The sequence below is a fragment of the Neophocaena asiaeorientalis genome, unplaced genomic scaffold (assembly GCF_003031525.2).
Source record: "Neophocaena asiaeorientalis asiaeorientalis breed wild unplaced genomic scaffold, Neophocaena_asiaeorientalis_V1.1 scaffold182, whole genome shotgun sequence".
Taxonomy (NCBI): Eukaryota; Metazoa; Chordata; class Mammalia; order Artiodactyla; family Phocoenidae; genus Neophocaena; species Neophocaena asiaeorientalis.
The window spans coordinates 5,336,496-5,361,859 of NW_020174648.1; the positions used below are offsets into that span (position 1 = coordinate 5,336,496).

The following is a 25,364-nucleotide window of genomic DNA, read 5'->3' on the forward strand; positions in this document are numbered from 1 at the left end:
TTCTGTGAATAAAGAAAACAGCATATAGTAGGTACTCAATAAGTATCTGTCAAAGGAATGAATGATAAAGGAACGATAGCTCTGGGGTTGTCACTTCTCTGGACAAAAATGCTAAGTTCCTCCCTCTCCTACAACAAGATTTTGAGTACCTTCAGCACCCTCTCCACCCAGAAGTAATCAATGACAAGCGCAGTACAGAGCAAAACAGTCCCCTGCACATCCTAGTCTGTAATTGCAATTAATAAAGCCTGAGTCTGTAAATCAACTATACTTCAGTCAATCAATCAATCAGTCAATCAGTCAATAAATCCTGAGTCTAAAAAAAGTTTTGGAGGTTACAAAAATCACACTGTTGACTAATTCATAGTCAGTTTGGTTATTGACTAAAATCTTGCGTTTTTCACACATAAAACTATATACTTTTCTCTCCACATATAATTTTATAGTTGTTGCTTTGGACTGGTGTGGAACCTAACATTTTTCCCTTTTAATTTTCCTGTCACTTGTCTTCCTTTTCATTTACAATGTCATTTATTCTTTCACTTATTTATTGAGTGTCTGTTCTGTGCAAAAAGTTCTGTTAAGTGCTATGGGTGCTACATGATAATTTTATGATTCCCAGAAAACAAAAAAACAACCAACTATTCAGCAATATCAACATGGGTCAGACAAACCAACTTTAGTTTAGCAAGTGAGATGGCTAAGGCTCCTTAGCCTTCAATGTAAATGTAAGTGTAAATGATTTATATCAGAGCCATTCCTGGGAAACTTTCAATGACATAAGGGCAGAGTGCCACTCCAAGGATGAAACGCCTAGAGCAGCTGAAAATGGGAAGGCAAGTAATACCTCAGATAGAGGGGCTTGGAAAGAGCTTACAGTCATGAGAGAAATTTGGTTCAGACATGTCACTCCGTGTGTCCCCAAGGTTGATTTACCTCATCTGATGTAACCAGTGGATCACCACCTCTCCCATCACTCCAAGAACCTCACCCTTCTTTGAACAAGGGTATGCTAAGGTTGGGCTTTCCAGCTGTCAAATGATGGAAGAGATTTCTCACATGTGCCAGTGATTTCAGGGTAGTCCTGGGATAGGGGAAGAACCAGGCAGTCTGGCTCCAGAGTCCAGAATCTTAATAGCTCTATTCTGTTCTGCTTCTTCTTCATATTGGAAACAAAGATTTTAGTCCAATATATAATATAAAGACTGAGTCATAAGACATGGTTTCCAAAATAGTCACTAATACAGATTACTCCTAATATAATCATCCCTCAGAAATTGTCCAATTGAACTGAAATTGAAGAAAATAGTGAATAACTTGAGGATAATGGAAAGAGATTAAATGAGTTGGAGAATGATTGAACCTTGTGCTCACAGGGCATTTACTCATTAATTCATCTGTTTAACCATCTTCCATGTATCTACTCACTTACTCATTCAACAGCCACAGTACAGAACACTTTTGCTGTCCTAGACACACATCAAATACTGCGAATAAGATGTGGTCTGACCTAAATTGACTTAGCAGTTCGGGGCCAGTGGGGGGAGGCAGGGGACGAAGCTGGTGGGGGGGCAGGAGCAGACAAAGGAAACCCACAGTCTAGTGTGGCAAATGCTGTCAGAGGGGCTTTATAAGGAGTGAGAGATAAATTTAACCTGTGCTGGGCATGCTCCTTAGCCTCCTGAGGGAACAGGAAGAAAAAGATGAGAGGAGAATGCTTCGTGGAGGAAGGAACACTGGATCTGGCCCTAGCAAAATTTTCTAATCTCAATATTCTTGGGAAGATCCTATAACGAACACAATTTCCATCAGAGACAACAGAACATTGAACGTGCTTATCAAGACAAGCACTGGAGCATAGCAGTTAAGAACACAGGTTTTAGAGTCAGACCTGCATTCAAGTTTTAAGCTTTCTAGGCAGAATTCACTCCATTACAAGATGGGGATAATCAAAACATCCCATCATAGGTTTGTTCTAAGGGTCCAGTAAGATCCCCCGTGAGGTGCACAGCGCAGCCTGTACACAGGACACATTCAGTTGATGTTAGCTGTTGCTTATCGCCTTCTTCCCAAATTCACATTTACTCTCACTCTGTTCCTTTGCCCTTAATCTTCTTAGCTCTAACATTACCTTTAGAACCAAAATTTGTAAGCCTCTTTTCTCTTTTACACAGGGAATACAGAAGAAATATAATTTCTGTAAAACTGATTTGCATTACAGGAAATTTATCGTTCTCCATGGGTCTTGGTGACTAGGTAACCAGTAGAGGAGCTAATACATTATTTTAGCAATTTAAACAGGACCTCGGAAGAAAGGCACCCTGTGATCACAAAGCACTGGGACTATACTAATGAGAACATTAAAAGAAAGTTCGGCTCACACAGTCCCGGATAATCACAAATGTACCTAAGGATTATTAACAACCACAGTTACCTGGAACTATATTATCTGCCTGGTTGGTTATTCTAAAGTCAACGTGTATTTGAACAGATGAGCTTAGAGGAGTTAATAAGTTATCTTGAAGTGGCTGGCGGGACCCCTTCATTATAAATATCTGGCGAAATATGAGGGTATGCCTAAGGCTCCATGGTACCCTTCATCTTAATTCTCACTCAGAAGTGAAAGGATGCTCTGAGTTCTCCTTGGAGGACGAGGCTAGCCACAGTGCCCCTGCCCCGAGTCCTCACATGTCCTCTTTGTTGGAAGCATTTGCCCACTGTGGAGGCCAGACTCATGTGCTCTCGATAAGCCTTTTGGGAAATCAAAATGCCCTTCTGCAGAAGCAGAGTCCACTTTCAGGGGTTCACTCCTCTAGGGAACGAAAAGCTCTGGGCTTTCATGACCCTGGTAGTCACTTCCCAACCTTCCCCTTGAAATCCTCACTGCCTTCCTTTAGCTTTGTGGGACTGTGCACGGCGTGGTGCCAAGCGCAGGTCTCAGAGGCCATCTCGTTCGTTCCTTGGTTTCTCTTGAAAATTTCCACAACTCCATGCTTTCTGCTGCAGGCCGGTCTTGAACCCAGCACTCTGCTGAGAGGATGGGGGCAGACGGGGAAACAGTGGTCTTGAAGAACATGCTCATTGGCGTCAACCTGATCCTTCTGGGCTCCATGCTCAAGCCCTCGGAGTGTCAGCTGGAGGTCACCACGGAAAGGGTCCAGAGACAGGCGGTGGAGGAGGAAGGAGGCGCTGACAGCTACAATACATCCGGCAAAGAGCAGCCGGTGGTCTTCAACCACGTGTACAACATTAACGTGCCCCTGGACAGCCTCTGCTCCTCGGGGCTGGAGGCCTCGGCCGAGCAGGAGGTGAGTGCCGAAGACGAGGTGCTGACAGAGTACACGGGCCAGACCTCGGACCACGCGAGCCAGGTCACCTTCACCCACAGGATCAACCTCCCCAAAAAGGCCTGCCCATGCGCCAGCTCTGCCCAGGTGCTGCAGGAGCTGCTGAGCCGGATCGAGATGCTGGAGAGGGAGGTGTCAGTGCTTCGGGACCAGTGCACCAGCAACTGTTGCCAGCAAAGTGCGGCCACAGGTAGAGTCTGGGAGTCTGCAGCCGGTCTCAGGAGGGAGGGAGGGCGCTGAGCGGAGAGGGAGAGTGAGTGAGCGCGAGCCACCACTCCCCTAGAGACCTGGCTCCTCTTCACACAGAGGGAAAGAAGTGCCCCAGTCTGTAGCTCTCTGTTCAGACGTCTCTAAGATCTAAATGTGGTCCTTCCCAGGGGATTTGGCGTAGGGATTCTCTACAGCGCATAGTCAGTTTGAAATACATTAACCCGATTTGGGGGGGATGAGTCAGGTAATGATACATCGGTTCAGCACAGCAACTTCTGTGGTGAGCAGGGAATTTGACGTCTGTCTTCATTCATCTTGGGTTTTCACAGGCTGTTGAATTGATATCTATCCATGTTAACCTGAGGGACTAGAGAATTCAGGCGCTCTGTTCACTCCATCTCAGTCTTTCTCCCATCTGAGTAAATGATAGTCATTATAGTCTCAGAGGACCTGGCCCCATCTTCTCCAGCAAGATGGAAGTTTCAGCCCCTGCCCCCTCCACGAACGCATGTGGACGTACATGCCCGTGCATGCACACACCCACTCACAGAGCTTATTACAACCCCCTCCCCTCCGAAGGCTGAGTATCCAGGACTTATACCTCTAGTCTCACCCACCCCCTGACTAGTAACACTTACCAATGACTATCTTGACCTCCCTGGGAGAAGTCAGAGCCAGACTTCCTGACTTCAAATCCTAGCTCTGCTACTTACTAGCTTGTGACTTAAGCAAGTTGCATAACCCATGACTTCCTTTCTCCATTGACAAATGGTGACAGACTAGAACATCAGGAGTTATTACATATAAAAGCCTCCATTCAGATGAAAGCCTGGCTTCTAGTAGGGACCTCACATGCAATAGCTGTTATCAGCTGACCCCCAATGAGCAGAAAGTGTGTCCCTTTTTGTGCCCAGCTCCTCTCACCCAAAAGGTACCTTCAACCCATGAAATTCATTCTTTAACAAGAGGACTGTGTCTTCCTTACTATCTTGGGTTCAAGCTTTTACCTTTTATAGTGGTTTAAATTAACCACTATAGTTATAGCATGGTAAAGGCTAGGGCAGGAGATATGCATAGAATCCTAAAAAGATCACAGCAAACAGTCACCAAATGAGACAAGTTCTGGGAAGCCTTTGAAGTGACCCTAGTGCTAAGCTGTGATGGATGAGCAGAGTTAGTTAGATGGCAGGAAGGAGAGGGAGTGGGATGTGGCTGCAGCGCATGTGACCTTGTCCTGCATCACAGGCCTGGTACTCAGCATACAAGCCCTCAGATCCCCTTCCGTCCCCATAGCCAGCACCTGGGCATCTTGGTCAGGGGCTGTCCTTGGGCTGTAAGAACCTCTTTGGCCTGCCCCAGGGAGACAATGGACATTTATACCCTCCAAGGACAGCCTTTCGTCCCAGTTGAGGTGTGGCTTACACTGTGTCCAGAAGACCCTGCAGGACTGAACCCAAGTGACACCCCCAGGACTTTGCCTGATAACGTGTCTGGCTTGGGCTCCAACCTCCTGAGTCTCCCCTTCTCCCTGACAGGTTTTTCCTGGGAGCACTTCCCAGTAAGTCACTATCATCTGAATTCTCATCTAAAGTCTGATTCTAGGGAGCCCAAGCCAAGACACACTGAAGGTGAGCCCCTGCAGGACGAGGGACCTGATCTCACTCATCGTCGCCCCCAGTGCTGTGCCAGACACAGCCCCTATTAGATGAAAACATTCATGAAGTCAATGATGTACCAAACTAGCTTGAGCTTAATTCTCGGCAACACAAATCTGATCAGAGAGTGAGGAGAGGTCTCTGCCCACCCCTCCCATACCCCATTTACAGGAGGTTCCACTGCTGCCCTTTGACTTTCTCCTTGGCCATTCCAGGACAACTGGATTATATCCCTCACTGCAGTGGCCACGGCAACTTTAGCCTCGAGTCCTGTGGCTGCATCTGCGATCAAGGCTGGTTTGGCAAGAACTGCTCGGAGCCCTACTGCCCCCTAGGCTGCTCCAGTCGGGGCGTGTGTGTGGATGGCCAGTGCATCTGTGACAGCGAGTATAGCGGTGACGACTGCTCAGAGCTCCGGTGCCCGACAGACTGCAGCTCCCGGGGGCTGTGCGTGGACGGGGAGTGTGTCTGTGAAGAGGCCTACACTGGCGAGGGCTGCAGCGAGCTGAGGTGCCCTGGGGACTGTTCGGGGAAGGGGAGATGTACCAACGGTACCTGCCTGTGCCAGGAGGGCTACACTGGTGAGGACTGCGGCCAGCAGCGGTGTCTGAACGCCTGCAGTGGGCGAGGACACTGCCAGGAGGGGATCTGCTTCTGTGAAGAGGGCTACCAGGGCCCTGACTGCTCAGCAGGTAGGGAGGGGAGCTCGGCGGGGCCTTTGTCAAGGGTGGTCCAGCAAACTGGCCGGAGGTGGGAAGAGAGATGGGAGGGAAGGTGAATTTTAGGCCGAAGAATTCCCAACTGGGTCATGTACGCTTGCTTTCCAAGACAGCTGATTTCTTGAGTCAATCACAATTGACGAGGCAGATTTAAGGGGGGGAAGGGTGGAAACCAGAAAAGGTCAAGTTCAGGATGAAAGCTGACTCTTACCCCAAGACTGGAACAAAGTCAATGGTAATGACGGTGACAGCATTTCACTGTCCTTGAGATGGAAGAAAGCGGAGAGTCAGACCATAGCACCACCTTAGGCAAGGGACCACTCTAACTCAGCGGGCTTCCCAGAGCTCCACCCGCTCCAGAATATCCCCCTTGCCTGTTGCCATAGTCTGGGGACACGTCCTTTCACAGTGCTAGGGCATGCAATGGGGGTTAGTCTGTGATAGTCAGACTAGCAGGGCACTCTGGCACCCTGGCTATTTTAGAGCTTGCATATTGCAAAGTGTTATTAATTTTTGAAATCATCTAGTGTCCACATGGATAAAAGTATTTATAGGCAAGGAATTACTTGTCACTAGGAATAAACTACTAAAGGCATCGAGCAACAACGCACGTTCTAACTATTAGTACAGCATATTAAAAGGTCACGAGTCGCTTTGTTCCAGATGACATAGCAAATTGGAACCAACCCCATATGTGTCTGCACCATGGAAACCAATCCAAAGGTGATGTCCCAAAAGGAGGACCTAAATCTATCAGTGGGAAAATACCAATATCTCACTGGAGATCATTTTCTTTTGCCTAAAATCGGATTATTGTCACTATCTCACCGTTATTGCTCATCTTCTGACTACATCAGTGACTCTCACTGATAAATTTGTGCTTTAAACGTACAGATTGAGTGATTGATCTTGATCTTTTCCATCTGTAGTTCAGTCTGTAACAGTGGCTCAGAGTGCTCACTGGGAAAATTGAAAATAAAAAATAATAACAAATGAACATCGTTAAGCTTTCTGATGGGTTGATTCTAGGAATTTTCTGATCAACCTTCTGACCTTGGTTTAAGGGGGAAATCCCGGGAGGCCAGCTTCACAAGCCTTTTCTTCTTGAGCATCATCAATGATGCCCACCTAGGTACCAGACCAGTCAGACAAGTCTCCTGCACCTGCAACTTCAACCTAAAATTTTTTAAAAGATCGATGGCAACAACTAAAAGATAAACAACAACCCACTGCTTAGGAAAAAAAAATATTTTCACGTTCTTCTATTTTTTTTCCACAGTCAATGATTTCATTTAGCCTCCTCATTTTGTTTACTGAATACCTTACTGAAAATATAAATAGCTGTTATACCAGTTGTTCAGACGGAAAAGTCAAGCAGAAGTCAAGCTTCGTATTTCTGAATCCAAAGTCCTAGGTAATTGCTGGGAAGAGGAGGCTGAAGCATGATCCTATTCCCACCCACAGGACGAGGCTCCATGAGGCCCCAATCAGAGGATGCTAAGGGTCCATTTGGGCCCTTTTCTATGTACGGCTATTCTGTAGTTCACATCCTTCTTAATAAAATTGATCTTCGTTGGGTTGTACATACTTCTCATGTTCTTGACCCTCCTTTTCCACAGGGATGGGTTCATTTGCAAACAGAATCTTAATCTGATCCAGGGTCCAAACTGAACTGGAGATAAGCCCTTCTGGTCACTCAGGGAAGACTCAGGAGCTGCTAGCATAACTACAACTGGGTTGAGCCCAAACCATGAGCACGTTACCTCCAACACGTTACCTCTGTGCTGTTTGAGGAAGACTTCTGGACGCCCAGATAAATTACTTTACAGGTTCCCAAAGCATGTGAGGAGGGACAGTTGCATAATCTCCATCTGTTTCTATAGCAACCATGGAGCCACCACTGATTCAGCAGGTGCTGCTCTCAAGGCTTTCTTGTCTTTTAAACCAAATGCCATGGGTTTTTTCCAGAGAAGTAACTAGGTCATTATCTAAAGTGCTACTTCACTTGCTCTTTGTGAGAAGGCTCTAGGAGAGGGGCTGCTTATCCACTGCTTGACTTTTCTGGCCAGATGCACCCACTCCAGCATTACTGCTCCCCTCGCCAACAGCAGTGAGGAGAGGAAAGAAGAGAACGGGTAAGGTGAAAACATGGAGAGCCACAAAATGCACTTCTCCACAGGTCATTCTTTTCTCTCTGGCAAGGGCATGGAAAATGGCTGCCCATTGTGTGGACTTCATTCTGAGGCTCCTTAGGCCGCTAGAGCTTAAATACAATTGAATAGAGTTGACAAGGCCACTCTATTTGACTACCAGCCTTGATCGTTCTCATAGTGGGCCATGGGACCAGATCTCAACCTTTCTGCCTCTGTTCTCTGGCCCGGTAAAGACAATAGAACAAAAAAATTCATGAATATGAGCACTTAAAACAGGCTTTGAAAGAAGCTACTCTGGGCTTCTCATTTTACAAATTGAAAAAAAGCAGCAGCCCTGAGAGACAGGAAGATTTTTCCACAGCCAGGCAGCTAATTAATGGCAGATCAAAAATAAGAACGCTGGTCTCCTACCAACTTCTAGCACTCTTTAATCCTCCCTGGGATGCTAAGTAGAGTGGAATCAGAAAATAAAAATTTTGAAAGCCACATACACAAAGAAATAGTCTTTTGACATGAAAGCTGAGCTCTGTCAAATGATAAAAAATATTAGGTGTTGGAGACGGGGTAAGGAAGCACGTCCAACCATTTGTCCACGCCTGCCCCCAGGGAAGGAGGTTTGGCCACAACTCCCTGCAAAGCAACAGGATGAAAGAACAACCAGAGCAGGGGCTTGAAACAATCCAGAAAGCCGTTCCCTGGACTTCAGTCAGACCTGCAGAGATTCATCACCATCAGCCTCTGCGTCTGCTAGCACTGCGGCCAGCCCAACCTTTGGCACCTGAAATCACTCGCTCCTCCGAGCGAGACACTTCATGGAACTAATTCCAACTGCTCTCACCACATATGTGCAAAATTGATGCAAGATCTAAAAAGTAAACAGCATGGCATCTTTGCAGATAAGCAACTCTAATTCCTCAAGCCGCAGTTTACTCCTTTTTAACTGCCTGCTCTTCCCCAAGTTCCCAACTTGGAGCCCCAAAGAAAGTAATACTAAGAATAATTCGCAGCCCCCGCCCCACACACTAAATTCCTTGAATCAAGGCATACGGCTCTTTTACAGTTTGCTTTCTAGCAATACCATTTCATTTTATAAGAATTACTGACACCCAATGTACACAGCTGCTGCTAAGTTATAGGGTGAAAGGTGATGGTCTCCTCCTTGGAGCCACCGCCCTCAAGAATGCTTCTTCCACAATCGACACCATTGCTTCTTTCTCATCATTACCACCACCAGGCTCAGGTCTCAAGATAAAAAACTTGCCAAGTGAAGTTGTCAAGATGAAAAAATCCTTCTGCACCTGTTTTTTACTTTAAAATCCCCAAATGCTCTGCTTGGATCATTCTCCTTCGTCGTGATTAGCTTTATTTTCTGGAGAAAGGCACTAAAAATGAATACACTGACTTGTCCCAAATGCCCTAAGAATTGCTGGTGACTTGAAATTTGGAATGGCTGTTTCTGTCACCATGACAGGAGGGGTCCCACACAGGAAACTTGGAATCAGTGTGTTGAATAACAAAAGGCAGGCCCTAGAGAAGCTTTCTTTCTTTTTTTTTTTTCTTGTTGTTGTGCTTTTGTTTTATTTATTTTTTAACATCTTTATTGGAGTATAATTGCTTTACATTGTTGTGTTAGTTGATGCTGTATAACAAAGTGAATCAGCCATACGTATACATATATCCCCATGTCCCCTCCCTCTTGCGTCTCCCTCCCACCCTCCCTATCCCACCCCTCTAGGTGGTCACATGCACCGACCGGATCTCCCTGTGCTATGCAGCTGCTTCCCACTAGCTATCTATATTACATTTGGTAGTGTATATATGTCCATGCCACTCTCTCACTTCATCCCAGCTTACCCTTCCCCCTCCCCGTGTCCTCAAGTCCATTCTCTGTGTCTGCATCTTTACTCCTGTTCAGCCCCTAGGTTCTTCAGAACTATTTTTTTTTTTTTTAGATTCCATATATATGTGTTAGCAAACGGTATTTGTTTTTCTCTTTCTGACTTACTTCACTCTGTATGATAGACTCTAGGTCCATCCACCTGACTACAAATAACTCAATTTTGTTTGTTTTTATGGCTGAGTAATATTCCATTGTATATATGCCACATCTTCTTTATCCATCCATCTGTTGATGGACACTTAGGTTGCTTCCATGTCCTGGCTATTGTAAATAGTGCTGCAATGAACATTGTGGTACATGACTTATTGAATTATGGTTTTCTCAGGGTATATGCCCAGTAGTGGGATTGCTGGGTCATATGACAGTTCTATTTTTAGTTTCTTAAGGAACCTCCATACTGTTCTCCATAGTGGCTCTATCAATTTACATTCCCACCAGCAGTGCAAGAGTGTTCCCTTTTCTCCATATCCTCTCCAGCATCTATTGTTTATAAATTTTTTGGATGAATGGCCATTCTGACTGGCATGAGGTGATACCTCATTGTAGTTTTGATTTGCATTTCTCTAATGATTAGTGATGTTAAGCATTCTTTCATGTGTTTGTTGGCAGTCTGTATATCTTCTTTGGAAAAAATGTCTATTTAGGTCTTCTGCCCATTTTTGGATTGGGTTGTTTGTTTTTTGATATTGAGCTGCATGAGCTGCTTGTATATTTTGGAGGTTAATCCTTTGTCAGTTGCTTCATTTGCAAATATTTTCTCCCATTCTGAGGGTTGTCTTTTCATCTTGTTTATGGTTTCCTTTGCTGTGCAAAAGCTTTTATGTTTCATTAGGTCCCACTTGTTTATTTTTGTTTTTATTTCCATTTCTCTAAGAGGTGGGTCAAAAAGGATCTTGCTGTGATGTATGTCATAGAGTGTTCTGCCTATGTTTTCCTCTAAGAGACTTATAGTGTCTGCCCTTACATTTAGGTCTTTAATCCATTTTTAGCTTATTTTTGTATATGGTGTTAGGGAGTGTTCTAATTTCATTCTTTTACATGTAGCTGTCCAGTTTTCCCAGCATCACTTATTGAAGAGGCTGTCTTTTCTCCATTGTATATTCTTGCTTCCTTTCTCAGAGATAAGGTGACCGTATGTGCATGGGTTTATCTCTGGGCTTTCTATCCTGTTCCATTGATCTATCTTTCTGTTTTTGTGCCAGTACCATACTGTCTTGATTACTGTAGGTTTGTAGTATAGTCTGAAGTCAGGGAGCCTGATTCCTCCAGCTCTGTTTTTCTTTCTCAAGATTGCTTTGGCTATTTGGGGTCTTTTGTGTTTCCATACAAATTGTGAAATTTTAGAGAATCCTTCTTAAAAGAAGTTTCTTACCTCTAGGATAAGCACCAGTCTGGAACTGGTATCCTAAATGATAGTCTGAATTATTCACTGATGTAGTTTATTTTTGAGGGCTGTGTATAAATGAAGGAAAGCATCTGGTACAATCAGTGACCCATCCTACAAATTGTAGGGGAAAGAACACATTAAGCATAGATCTTGGTTTGATAATCAGTTCAGCTATGACCCAACTCCCTTACTTTTGGCAAGTCCTTTAGCCTGGGTCTCAGTTTCTCCATTTGTTAAGTTGGGATAATTATATCTACCCAATCTACCTCATAGAGCTGCAATTAAAGGATTTTTTTTTAAAGTCTAGTTAGATGGTTTATCTAAACATGTTTTATAGACTGAAATATTACGCAAATGTAAAGTGGTATTGTACACTGGCTTAGAGATTCTAGAAGCATTGTGCCTGGGTTCAAATCCTAGCTTCTGTGTTTGCTGATTCTGTGACTCAGTTTTCTTCTCTATAAAACAGGGGTAAAAATAGTACCAATTCCATAGTGTTGGTGAGAGGGTGAAATAAGAAAATCTATGTCAGAATGTATAGCATTGTCCTTGGTGCATAATAAATGCTCTATATAACCATGCAAAATACTGATAGGTTCTATATACCAACTCTTCTTTCCCTGGTCCAGGAGTCATCTGGTATGCATTATACAGGCTACCCCAAAGATCTTAGTGCAATTCAAAGCTTTCATCATGCCAGAGTTAGAAATGATATATGCTTATAAACTATCATTTGAAAGTGTGATTATTTAAATTTCATGTACATTCATCTAGTTTTATAAATTAAAAAAAAATAAATTAAAAATTTTTTTGTTCTGGTCAACATTTGCCATCTTTAATCAGAGGAAGCTCTGCTATCTAGATTGTTTTATACCATTCACAGTTTGGGGCAAAAGCAATCAAAGCATATGCCCAACATTGTAAATATATGTTCCTAATTTCCATCTTATGAGTCCTCATTTACACCTCTGCCAAGAATTTGAGGCTGAGCACCACAGGGAGCGCAGGCACCTTCTTTTCACATGGCCCTGTGACTAGCAGCTGCCTCAGTCCTCTGCTCTTGTAAAGGTGAAAGAGTGAGAATTCTCAGAGGAGAAATTCAATACCAGTGACAACTTTTAAACTAAACAAAGCCTCCACTGCATATAAATTTATAAGTTAATTATGACTATTTAAATACTGGCCTGACCTTCGAGTTAATCTATGGGCAGGTCCAATTACAGGTATACTGGCGTTAATCCTAATTGATCTTAAAGTTTCAGTCATTTAATACCCCCACTACTGGTGAATCTTCACTTCCCAAGGGAACCATACATGAAAGGCTATTTCAATGAGGTTTAATTTTTGGTGATTCTCTGAATAGCATTTGAAAAGTAGAACAAGAGAGAAAAGCAAAGCCCTCAAGAATGCTCCTTTCTCATCATCCCCAAAATCAAGGCTAATAAAAATTTGTTTAACACGAGTTACATTTCTTTCAAAACGTAAACGGTCTCCTTTTAACAGGGAAAATAAAGTGTTATCGAATGTCTTCATCAGTCCATGGTATCTAGGATTTACTGTTTTGGCTTCTTGTATTTTGCAAGATAACCAGGAATAAGCCTTTATTTCCACTTGCCAAATCAAATACTGGCTCCCAGGGTAATCTGGTAACAATAATCTATTAAACTACCAAAAATATTAGCCAGTGTATGCTGTTAAATATCTAACAACTAGATCTCTGAGGGAAAAAATAAAAAGCCCCACTTTGTAGCATTTGCCAACTTCCATGGTGTAAATACTCCCTCTGTGGCCAATTTCAAACTACCAACATGAAGTCACTAAATGTAGAGCTGGAAACAGCTGTGCATTAGCACACAATTACATAGTATTTCTACCAGAGAGATACAACACATGTAAATTGACTCAAGGGCATAGATAATAGTAAAATGTAGTGAAGTAATTTGCCGGTGATGAGTTTGGAGTATTCATAATTTTGTGTTTAAGATAATTTTACTGAATTGTAAGTTAATATTGAATACAATTTAATCTTTAATAATGACTATTTAAAACTGTCTTGCAAAATTCGACAATCAACTTTCCTGAGCCAGTAGAAGCCGGCTCCAGCACACCACTAACTCATGGCCCTATAGGGATGGGAGTACTGAGCACAGAAAAGATAAGAACCTGCCTGCAAAGGGAATTACCAATCACTCAAAGGCAATGAGCTGAGCAGAATATACAGACAGGGCATGTGGGGTGAGATGTGAGGAAGGAAGTTGGGTCCAGGATGGGGAAGGCAGTCCTCTGAGCTCATGCTATCTGTGTATTGCCTCCTGGTAGTTGCCCCTCCAGAGGACTTGCGAGTGGCTGGTATCAGCGACAGGTCCATTGAGCTGGAATGGGACGGGCCGATGGCAGTGACGGAATATGTGATCTCTTACCAGCCGATGGCCCTGGGGGGCCTCCAGCTCCAGCAGCGGGTGCCTGGAGATTGGAGTGGTGTCACCATCTCGGAGCTGGAGCCAGGTCTCACCTACAACATCAGCGTCTACGCTGTCATTAGCAACATCCTCAGCCTTCCCATCACGGCCAAGGTGGCCACCCGTACGTATCATTTCCCCATCCTGTTTCATTCTTCTTTTCTCCTACAGGAGATCATGGGCATTCATGATAGTAGGGTCTTTTCTTAATTCTTCAGGGATGCCTGCAATAATCATTACTCTTGAGGGGAAGGGCTTCCAACGTGACCCACTTAGGAAAGGGTACCTTATTAAAAAGGCACTTCCAAAAATGAGTTTCCAAATCTAGGCAACCCCTATCAATTATAGAACCAAAAGGACAAAAAGTACTTTAATTATTGAGTTCTGACTTGTTATAAGCTAGTCTGATTAGAAGTCAAGGAAAGTATGAGACTTATATAGACTTCAAATCTAGTTAGAGACTAGAAACCAGGAGATATGAAATAGGATGTATAATAAGCAAGTGTAAATGGTATGTTATAGATGGTAAGTGTATAACAGAGTGGAAAAAAACTCTTATTTAAAACCACAACTGAAAACTCCCACCTCTCCTCATAGCATATTTCTTCGTGATCATTTATTTAGTAAAATATCCTGATAGTCCATTTTTATTATAAACGTTGAGGCTCTAAAGCATCGTCTAGAAAGACAATGGGGTAAGAGAGAGACAGACAGACACAGAGAGCAAGCTAAACTCTTCTCCATGAGAAATGGAAGTGTTCTATTTATAACAGAGAAACTGCTATAGGTATGTATCTATATTTTGTATGTTTATTTAAGCACAGAAAATTTTTTAAAAATTGCATGCCAACTATTAACATTGACTACATCAAAGAGCAGAATAAGAAAGAGATGGGAAGGGGCTGCTATTTAGTTTTCTTTTTACACCTCCGAATTCTTCAATTATCTTTCCAACACCACTTGTCCAGCTCTCAAATGCCAGCTGGGTGTCCAACAATCCAGTTCAATTCAGTTCAATATCTATCCACCTGGAGTTAGCATCAGATCCCACAAGCTAAGTCCTCAGTCTCACAGGGCCTCCACGTCAGTTGCCATCACAAGTCCCAGGTTGTCACCAGGACTTCTGACTGACCAGCTATAAATTTAAGGAGTTCCCACAACCCCTGCTTACTTTTGGTAATTCCTTAGAACTCACAGAGCTTTACTCTCTATTACCAGTTTCTTATAAAGGATACAACTCAGGAACAACCAAATGGAAGACATGCATAGGGTGAAGTATGGGGTGTGGAGTTTCCACGTTCTTTCTGGACAAGCACCCTTCTCAGTACCTCCATGTGTTCACCCACCCAGAAGCCCTCTGAACCCCGTCGTTTAGGGTTTTTTTTATGGAGGTTTCATTACACAGGCATGATTGACGAAACCACTAGCCATTGGTGATTAACTCAAGTCAGCCCCTTTCCCCTCCCTGGAGGTTGGGAGGTGGGGCTGAAAGTTCCAACCCTCTCTCTAAATCATGCCTGGGTTTTTCTGCAGACCAGCTATCTAGGAGGTCCCAACTACCAGTTATCTCATAATCATACAAAAGACACTCTTATCACTCTGGGAATTCCTAGGGTTTTGGGAGCTGTGTGCCAGGACAAAGACCAAATACTTATTTTTTATTACATAATGCAGAGAATTTAGCAGTAGCAGGAAATGGGAACAAGATGTGACCATGAAACATAAGCCCCTGGGTTGGTAAATGGGACTTATCACCAAATATGGGATGAGAGATCTGAGCCCATTTTATGTAGCTCTTAAATGACAAGATGGTATCTGGGTAACAAATGTCATGAAAGTTCAGAATAAGAAGAGGTTGAAGTAGGAAGAGTTGGCTTTGAAGTCTCCATGGAGGCCCAGGGACTTGAGTTATGCTTTGAAGGATGTAAGCATAGGGGCAAGCAGAGGGAAAAGGATTTAAGAAGTCATTTTGTCCCCTTGCTTTTCAGGTGACAAAGATCCTGTTATAATATTGGACTCCCCCTATGAATGCTGCCTTTTTTTTTAATATGCCTGTAATTATCACTGTTTATATTTGACCTTTTTCTTCAACTCCTCTCATGCCTGAGAACTAATTTAAAATATTTGCAATGATTGGGTAGAGAGGCAGGTCACCATCTGCCGCTTTTCCCACCTTGCTCCAGGATGGGTCAGCTCAGCAAGAGCCTGGCCCGACTCCCAGGCGTCTCTTCTCTGATCCACGTGCACATGCCGTGACGAGGTTTCCATCTCCCATGGCCTTTATTACACCAATTCAGGGCATCCCCTCAGGCAAGCTCCCAGGTGACAAGGACAGAATCATGTAAGCTCCCCTGACACGCCTTCAAGTGGGTTCAGAATCAGCCCTGCCTTTCACCAAGAAGCGTGAGGAAGCTTCCAAAACAGGAAGGATGAGAATCTGTCAATTTTCCAATGGGAATATCCCAGGAGAGGCACAGCTGAAATGGGAGCAGGCTCGCTGGAGAACTGAGAAAAGTCGTGCTGTCGTATTTCAGGGCTGGTAATTGGGACTCCATTAGGACAAGCATACTTCCACCTGTGCCTGTGCGTGTGCATGTGTGTGTGCGTGTGCGTGTGTGTGTGTTGTTGGGGAGGGGTCCGGGGGGAGGGTGTAGGGAATGGAAAAAGAGGGAGATAAGCAGAGGAACTAAAAACGAGATACATGAGGCAAAGGTGAGTGAAGGAGAGAAGGGAGAGAGAATGAAGGAACAGCTGGAGAAAAGAAGCAGCTAGTGGAGTGAGAGTGAAAACCCCAGTATCTACTACTGTCCCTTGATTATGCCCTTGCTTTGCTTGTATACATGAAATGGAAATTTCAGACCATCCTAGACGATTTGAGCTAAACAAGATATTCTTAGGGCACATCACGTGATCGAGAAAAGCATTCCCGACTATATTCTGAAGTTGGCTTCCTCCACGTCTTTCATTACTCTCTGTGCCACGGTTTCCTGGGTGTGAAATGGAAACAGTGATGTTAGCCTTTATATTGTCTCTCAGGAACCCTTAAAGCCTCTGAAGACAGTGTTCAGTTTCTCTGAAAAAGGCATTATGTTAAATGCCAAGATTCACCACCTTAGTAAGGAAAGGAAAGTGTGTTTTTTTATTTTAATAGTAACCTATTATGTAACAGAAAGCATAAAAAAGTATTTATTAGGTTATGTTTGTTAACTTTATTCATATCTTCGCCCACACTGAGTGCCAAGACCACAGTGACATGGGCTGATCCCTTACCTGGAACCCACCACCTCTGTAATGAGATTGGGATAGCCTGCCCATCACATGCCATCGCACCCATGGCGTGGAGGGAGCCCCAGGTAATGCTCTCTGCCCCTGCCAGGGAGAGCCATGACATGGTCACCCACATTGCTGTGTTCCAGATCTCTCCACTCCTCAAGGGCTACGATTCAAGACAATCACAGAGACCACCGTGGAGGTGCAGTGGGAGCCCTTCTCATTCTCCTTCGATGGGTGGGAGATCAGCTTCATTCCAAAGGTAACCTCCACCTGTCAGACTGCCGAACAGCCTTATTTGGGGTATTCATACCCTCAACTTGGAATCGGGGCAGCAAAAAAGGCACTCCCCCCAATCTCTCTCTCCATGCCATCAGGACACAAAGGGGCATTTTGTGGATATATAGACTACAGAACATTTCTTTCATAAAGGCTTGGTAAGGACTGAGTAATGGCCCTGAGCCTGGCACCTGAGTCTTGGATGACAAGAGAAGCGGAAGCAGCCACCAGCCCCAGCTCTCTGCTCAGAAAGCTCTAGGGTTTAGCAAGCTGTCATTTTAGCAAGTCTGAAAACTGAGACCTTCAAAAAGTTGGGGCGTCTCTTTAGGACATAAGAAAAGCCAAACTGAATCGGTCTCATGATCAACCCACAGCTTCCTCCTGTGCCGACAGATGCCCCCAAAAGTCAGCTTGCATGGCTTCAGTCTCTAAAGGTCAGAGATGTAACACAAAAACACCTTTCATAACCTATTCATTGAGAAAATTTTCCCTTAAGCAAATTATATTATTAGTCTTTGAGTTAAAAATTATCCTAAGATTCCTTTCCATTCATCAAAGCAGTATTTTATTTTATTAACCCTAAAACTACTTTTCTAAGTTGCCAGAGGCACCTGACTAGTTCTAGTTTTCCAGGATTTATTAACACCACTGATGGTTTCCCTAACTATACCACTCATAAGGGTATAATGTTTAATCATAGTCCTTTCCTCTGTCTTCATCTTTCAATATCAAAGAGGATTTTTTCAGTCATTCATCAGACTTAATGACAGATGACACATTTTTGGCCGATGAGACTATGATTTCACCATTGTTTTACTTCAAAATTCTTAGAGGCATGGACTGTTGGGACTGATGACCCTTCATTTTATATCTAGTTTGTTTAGTTTATAAAGACTAAGACTCAGTGAACTTAAATGATTTCAGACAGCTAGTTGGTGGCAGGCTTAAAAGAAGAATTGGGTCTCCACTTCCTATTCCAGGGCTCTGTCCACTTCTCTTATGTGGATATAGTCATGCCACGGCAAGCTAAATACATCGAAGCAGACATTCTCTACACATACGTTCTTCTATGTCTTATATGCATTAAAATGGCCAGTAAAGTATGGTGAGCAATTGGATTTATAACAGGGCGGAGAGAATCATGTCACTCTGCCACTCAGGCAGGAAAAAAACCAAAGCCAGGTTTGCCTGTTTTATATCCGATATGTAAAACTCTAAGAGTGGGGCTAGCCAGGGCATGCCAAGGTCAAATATACAGCCACAGAGAATAGCTGTATCATCTGTAGGTTGAGGCCAGTGGGAGGTCACGCTGATTTATAAAAGTGTGGCTATAAATTACATAGTAGGGCACTCCAGGTGACATGAACAGAGACCAAAGAATAGTGGAGAAGTGCAGTGCCACAAAAAAGAGCCCTCTTGTCGCCTCCATTTCCAGAGGCACACAGAGAAAATGTATAATAATAGGCAAACAGACAGACAGATAGGTGGGTAGAAAGATACAAAATCCTGGACCCAGCATCATCAAGTTGATCTTTTTCATTTCCTCTTCCACCAAATTGCCTCTTTCTTCTCTCCTTTGTATTATTCTTTGTTCTACCCCTTTTCTCTTCCTTGTGCTTCACAGCTGGTTGTGTCACAGATTCCTAACTCATCTGGGTAATAAGACAATGACAGACTTGCAGCCAGTGTAACACCATGAGAAACTCCAGATACAGAAAAATAATAGCTCCGGCTCATTAAAAAACTGGGAATGTCTTAGTTTGAAACATGTTGTCATGTACGTAAAGATGTTTACACACATACATACACAACTAGACTCTTCTAAATAGCCAAGGGCATGCTCACCACGATAAATGCCAAAAACTCTCATAGATGGTAAGCATCAGACATTTCATTTTTGGCAAGAGCCAATCTACATCACCTCATGACTAATTTTTATTGGCAAACCCAGTAGACTCAGGAGAGGCCAAAGAAATGTTCTTGAAAATTGGTTCTCCGTTTGCCAAATCCTCATAGAGTGGTGGCATTCTTCTTGATCCTGCTGGGAGTCATTCCTGGCCCCAGACCCTCAGCTGTCAGCCTGGAGGGCAGAGAAGTGGTCCCCATCTTTAATTCACAGTCAGTGTCCCACACATTTCCCTCCCATTGATTTCCTCTTTTGCTTTCTCTGCTTCTCCCTTCCCCCCTCCCCACCCCTGCCCTGCAGAACAATGAAGGAGGGGTGATTGCCCAGCTCCCCAGTGATGTTACATCCTTCAACCAGACGGGATTAAAGCCTGGGGAGGAATATACTGTCAATGTGGTGGCTCTGAAAGAGCAAGCCCGGAGCCCCCCTACCTCGGCCAGCGTCTCCACTGGTGAGTGCCCCCAACCTTTCACTTTATAGCTAACCATTAGGTCACTCAGGAAAAACTGCAGATGCACCCAGGAAGTAGAGAGACAAAGGGGTGCTAGGATTTCTCCCACAGCTGAGATTAATTTGGGTACCTGGAGACGGAGCTACTCGACCAGATGCTTGGCTGAACATCTTCCTTATCCTTGCAAGCACAAAACTCTGGAAGAGTATTCTACGGGGAAATTCTTTGTTAGGATCTCCAGTGTATGTCTTCTGATCTTACTCATTAAGAGGCCTTGTTTGTCAGCCCCTAGTATCTTGAGCTTTGGAGCCAGCAAGGGCTAATTCACTCTTATTTATTGTGAGATTTGCAGAAAGTCATTTGACCTTCCCAAACCTTGATTCATTTGACAATGATGAACTTCATAGAAATGACATGAGGATTAAATCAGATAAAGCACACAAAGTGATTAGCACTGTGTCAATGACAGTGAGTGCTCGATAGCTTGTGTGTATACATACACTCAGAGAACACTTTTAGAAGTGAGAGCGGGAAATGTCGTTCAAAACCAGTAATTGTGGGTTGGGTCACTGTTCAAGGTGATGACTTAAGTTGATTATTATTTCATCCCCACAGTTCCTCTCATGCAAGACCATTATGTCTCTAGGTTTGATTAATTAACTGTATCGCATTTTGCTTTATTGTTTCCTCAGCTGACAAAGGATGCTGTAAATTAACAATTATGATGCATGTGTGTGTGCCCTCAGCTAACAAAGGATGCTGTAAATTAACAGTTATGATACATGTGTGTGTGCCCTCACCAAGAATTTCTCAGAAGTTATAAATAGCTTCTGGTATCATTTTTGGCCCTCATTTTATTGATGGGAGAGTTGAAACTCGAAGGTTAAGCAGTGGTCCCTGTTAGTAACAGAGACTGAGGTAGGCGAATATTGGTACAGCTTTATTTTTCATAAACAGAAACTGACACCTAAGAAAACCAGTCATGAGTGCAGGACAAAGGCCGAGTTGGCCAGAAAAGGGAATCACAACACTGTGTAATGAGCCCATGTTTGTGGATTAGTGATTCATACTTGGTTAATTGGATCCAAACTAAACAGCATCAGGTGCTGAGGCTTATGCTCAGTCTAGAAAACACTGGTTTAAAACTACTGTGGCATTAGATTATGCTCCATTAGAGCACCAGTTTTCCATGGCCACGCCTCAAGGCAAGGAGGGAGTGGAGATGCAGGTCTCTAATTACTCCCACTCCCATGCCCCTCACACCCTCCAACCGAGGCATTTCCACTTTTGTCTGTTTTATATTTTGTACAATCATTTAAGATTTTGTTCTTTTAAAAAAGAATATTAGCAAAAAAAAAAAAAAAAAAAAGAATATTAGCCCCCTCCTCCCCAAAAGGCTTTAAAACCCACTATACTAATCCAAATACATTTCAGAAGAAACTCTATTAGCCCTAAAGTCTAAAAGTACTCTGGACACCAGTGTCCAAGAATCTCTCCAGACACCAGTGGCCGGAGTTTTTCCCCAGTTCTGCTTCCCAAGGTTATGCTGGACCCTGAAGGGTTGATTTGGTAACACGTGTAGATTCTCCTGTTCTGATACGGAATGTTTCAGGGTCCCCAAATCACTTCTGTGATTTGATATTAAGAAAGTATTAGTAGGAAAAAAAAAAAATCTAGAAGGAGATGGTTCATGAGAGGGCAGAGAAGAACATTACAGAGGAAGGACGCTTTTCTTCCAAAGAACTGACAGCACTTAGAGAAGACAGTCCAACTCTGCTTTAGTCTTCTACTTAAAACCACATTTTGACAACATTTGCAGTATTTTTTGGTTTGGAATTTCCTTAAGATTAAAATTAAAAGTTCCAGATCTAGTCATCTGTGGTAAAGCCAGGCAGAATTGTTTTCAATTAAGAAAAAAACTCCTAGTTCATATTTTGGGATTGTGTACAGAATTACGAAGAAATGGAAAGACAAATATTTATTCCAGTTTACTTTTTGAGTAGGATGTGTGTTTGTTTAAAAATTAGGCCCTAAGTTGAAAGTAAGCTGATACCTCCTTGACTGGAATGGGACATGGTTACCCAATGGCCAACTGAAGGGCCGAATCCAAGGATTGCTGCAGAAAAGATGGTTGGCTCCCAGCCCTGTCTGCTGTTTTTAAGAAACGATTGTTTAATTATTTCCCTCCGCTAATGTCTGACCCACACCAACCCCCTGCTGCTAAGCTCTGAGTCCTCATCAGGCACGCAGGCTGGCTTCTTCCAGGCAGGCCATTTTGGGAATTCAAATTACAAGACCTCCTGCAGCCAGAGTCCTCGGTGCTACACAGTCACATTTTAATATGAGCAATCATTATGATTAGGATTTGGGGACTTAAAAGAGCTAACGGACAAAAGCCTTACATGGTCATCTGAGTTTTGGTGACATTTTTTTTTTTTTCAAGAAGCTCCAATTCATTGAAATGCTTCACTTTCTTTCTTATGCATATAGAGAGTCATCTATTTACTTCATTTACTCAACGCCCATTTACTGAGTGTCTACTATGTTTCAAGCACTATGCTTATTTAGCAGTTAGTAGATAATTTCCTCCATCTCATTATTAAATTAAATGGAATTAAAAAGGCCCAAGTTACCTAAAACCACTAAATACAGCATGCAGAAAAGAAAACATCTGGATATATTCTGTTAAATCTCATTATTACTCCAAATATGAAAAACAGAACTTCACTTTCACTCCAAACCAGGTGGCACCAAAACCAAAATGGTCTGGTGATTTTCATTTTGGCTGGTGCCAGACCAAAACTCCTAAGCTGCTTAATAGAGAACAGGACTGGGCTACACCCAGAAAGAGGGTGGGGTACCCAGCGAAAGGCCCAACTCGGAAAGAGAGAGAGGATCCAAGTCAGGCTGAGACAGTCCTGAGGGAGACACTCCATTCTGGAGACAGACGAGGAGGTGGTCCAGTGCAGACTGGTTAAAAAAAACAGAAAACAGTCTTCGTCAAGACTCTCTGGTAACAAGGGAAAAACACTTTCTTAAACTAGCTGTAGCAAAAAAGATAATTTACTGGAAGGACACAGAGTGTCTTATGAAACCCCAGGGCCAGAAATGCATCTGAGTCTCACAAAAGACTTGAACCACAAAATGGACAGTCAAGAACCGAGTTATTCTCTATATCTTTCTAGAAGCGCCACAAGGTCACTCACTTCTGCTTCTCTCTGTGTATTTGCTCCTAAAATTCTGCACCCAGTTCCAGTATGTGTGTGACTGGGGGAGGGGTTCCCCACACCAAGCAATTCTCTGCAACACCAGCTCGGTGTCCTACCATTCAACTCAATTTCAACACATCTACCTGGAGAGAGCATCGGATTCCACAGGTTGGAGGGCTCAGTCCCACAAGACTACCCTCCACTTCAGATGCCAATCACGAGCCCAGGTTGTCACCCGTGCTCCTGACTGACCAGCTACAGATTGGAGGTTCCTACAACCCCTCCTTGGGTTTGATTAATTTGCTAGAGAAGCTCATATAACTCATGAGGAAACTCATTTTCTCACTGAATTACTGGTTTATCACAAAGGATATTAAAGGATACAAATCAACAGCCAGATGAAGAGATACATAGGTGAGGTCCTGAACAAAGGAGCTTCTGCTCCTGTGGAATTTGGGGCCCATGGCAGTGGCACATGGAAGCATTCTGGTTCCCCAACCTGGACGCTCTCCAAACCCAGTCCTGTTGGATTTTTATGGAGGCTTCATTACATAGGCATGATTGATGGACTGACCAGATGTCAGGGGTGGGACTGAAAGTTCCAACCCTCTAATCACCTGGTTGGGTCCCTTGGCAACCAGCTTTCTCCCTCACTTCATTAACATAACAAAAGACAACCTGATTACTCTCAGCACTTAGAAAATTCCCCGGGTTTTAGGAGCTCTGCGCTAAGAAGGGAAAACCAAATATGTATTTGTTAAAAAGTCACCTTTTCCCCTTTCTCCTCTTCTCTTTCTCTCTCTGTCTCTCTGTCTCTCTCTCTGTCTCTCTCTCTCTCTCTCTCTCTCACTCGCTCTGTTCTGTCTCTCTGTCGCTCTCTCCCCAGAGCACATGTTTTCTATTTATTTGTGAATATGGTAGAGAATGGCCAGACCAGCCCTGGCTCTACATGGTCCAAAACCAGCTAACCAGAGAGCCAGAGTCTGTGGTTCCAGTTCCAAATCCTTGAAGAATATTAATATTAATGTTAATCAGCCCCAGCTAGAGGGGTGTAGTCCATAATAAATGCAAACATGGAAGCCGGGCCAGATCTTTTTAGAAGGTAATGAGTAATTCAAAGGAGGGCACGTCAGCCATCCAGACACACCATGAGGAGTTGAGAACACCATTTTCTATTCTACTCACTAAGCCCTTTCTATTTCCCTTCTACATTCTCTCACCTTGCCCCACCGCCACCATCATCTAATTCAACATGAACAGGACCCCAAGTGGGTGCTGGAACCAGGGTGGTAGGACCCCTAGGAAACCAACCAGCTTTTCCTAGGTAACACCATCCCACAATGGTGTTCCCTTCAGGTGCTCAGTGCCAGAGGCCAGGACTCACGAGGGACACATGCTGAATAACCTGGAGGGACCGTGTGTGACTGCAGTGGCCTCCTGGCTCAGGAATACGCAAGAACCGGTGGGGAAAAAATAGCCCACAAGAGGCTGTTCCAAAACAGAGATCCTTGTTTTTACAGAAGAGCAAGTTTCCCCAGAAGGCATATTTCATATCCACAAATACAAATGTCTGTTGGGTTTTTGACTGTCTTAGCAGCTGGTTGACTGAGTTGTCGGTACAGCTGAGCAGGGACATCTTCTGGATACTCGTGATGCCCTCATTGGCAACCAAGTTGGAAGTCTCAGATATTTAGATAGGGCTGCTAATTTCATAGGTCTTTCCTTGGGGCTCACAGAATGTGAGAGCTGGGCACACATGAGAACACAGTTCTCTGTTGTCTGTCCCATAACCTCCTGACAGAACAGTGCTGGCCCTCTCAAGCCAGTAAGTGCCCTTCCCCTGCCTCAACTGGGAAGTGCCAATCCTAAAAACCACAGCCCCGTGACAGCAAGATTCAGGGGACCTAAGATCCAGTGTCTGTTCCCCCACTGAAAAACCATGTGTCCTCAGGAAATAGATTTTATCTCACTGTGTCTCAATTTCCCCATCTGTAAAATGGGATGATAATACCTATTCTCTCTCTGACCAACCAGGCTAATGTAAGGAGGAAAGGAAAGGAAAGAGCTTAAGTCAGAGGCTCACTTCTCAAACTTTTTTTTTTTCTATTGGATCCTTCTCATCAGTCATTGATGGGCCCACGCACATCCTGGTTCGAGATGTCTCCGACACTGTAGCCTTCGTGGAGTGGACCCCACCTCGAGCCAAAGTCGATTTCATTCTCTTGAAGTATGGCTTGGTGGGCGGGGAAGGTGGGAAGACCACCTTCCGACTGCAGCCTCCCCTGAGCCAGTACTCGGTACAGGCCCTGCGGCCCGGCTCCCAATACGAAGTGTGGGTCAGCGCAGTCCGTGGAAACAACGAGAGCGAGTCCACCACCACCCAGTTCACAACAGGTGAGGCTGTAGGTGGGGTGGGGCG

At 43.9% G+C, this 25,364-nt stretch overlaps 1 protein-coding gene across 1 annotated transcript in view; it reads left to right on the top strand.

Annotated features, from left to right (window-relative positions):
- Window positions 1–3,038: 3,038 nt before the first annotated feature.
- TNR (tenascin R) overlaps window positions 3,039–25,364 on the top strand; it is an 82,747-nt gene continuing 60,421 nt past the window's right edge. Inside the window, exons 1-6 of the mRNA XM_024758817.1 lie at window positions 3,039–3,537; window positions 5,428–5,904; window positions 13,691–13,954; window positions 17,247–17,362; window positions 19,586–19,736; window positions 25,070–25,339. Of these exons, the coding sequence (XP_024614585.1) occupies window positions 3,039–3,537; window positions 5,428–5,904; window positions 13,691–13,954; window positions 17,247–17,362; window positions 19,586–19,736; window positions 25,070–25,339 (1,777 nt within the window). The remainder of the gene's footprint in view (window positions 3,538–5,427; window positions 5,905–13,690; window positions 13,955–17,246; window positions 17,363–19,585; window positions 19,737–25,069; window positions 25,340–25,364) is intronic.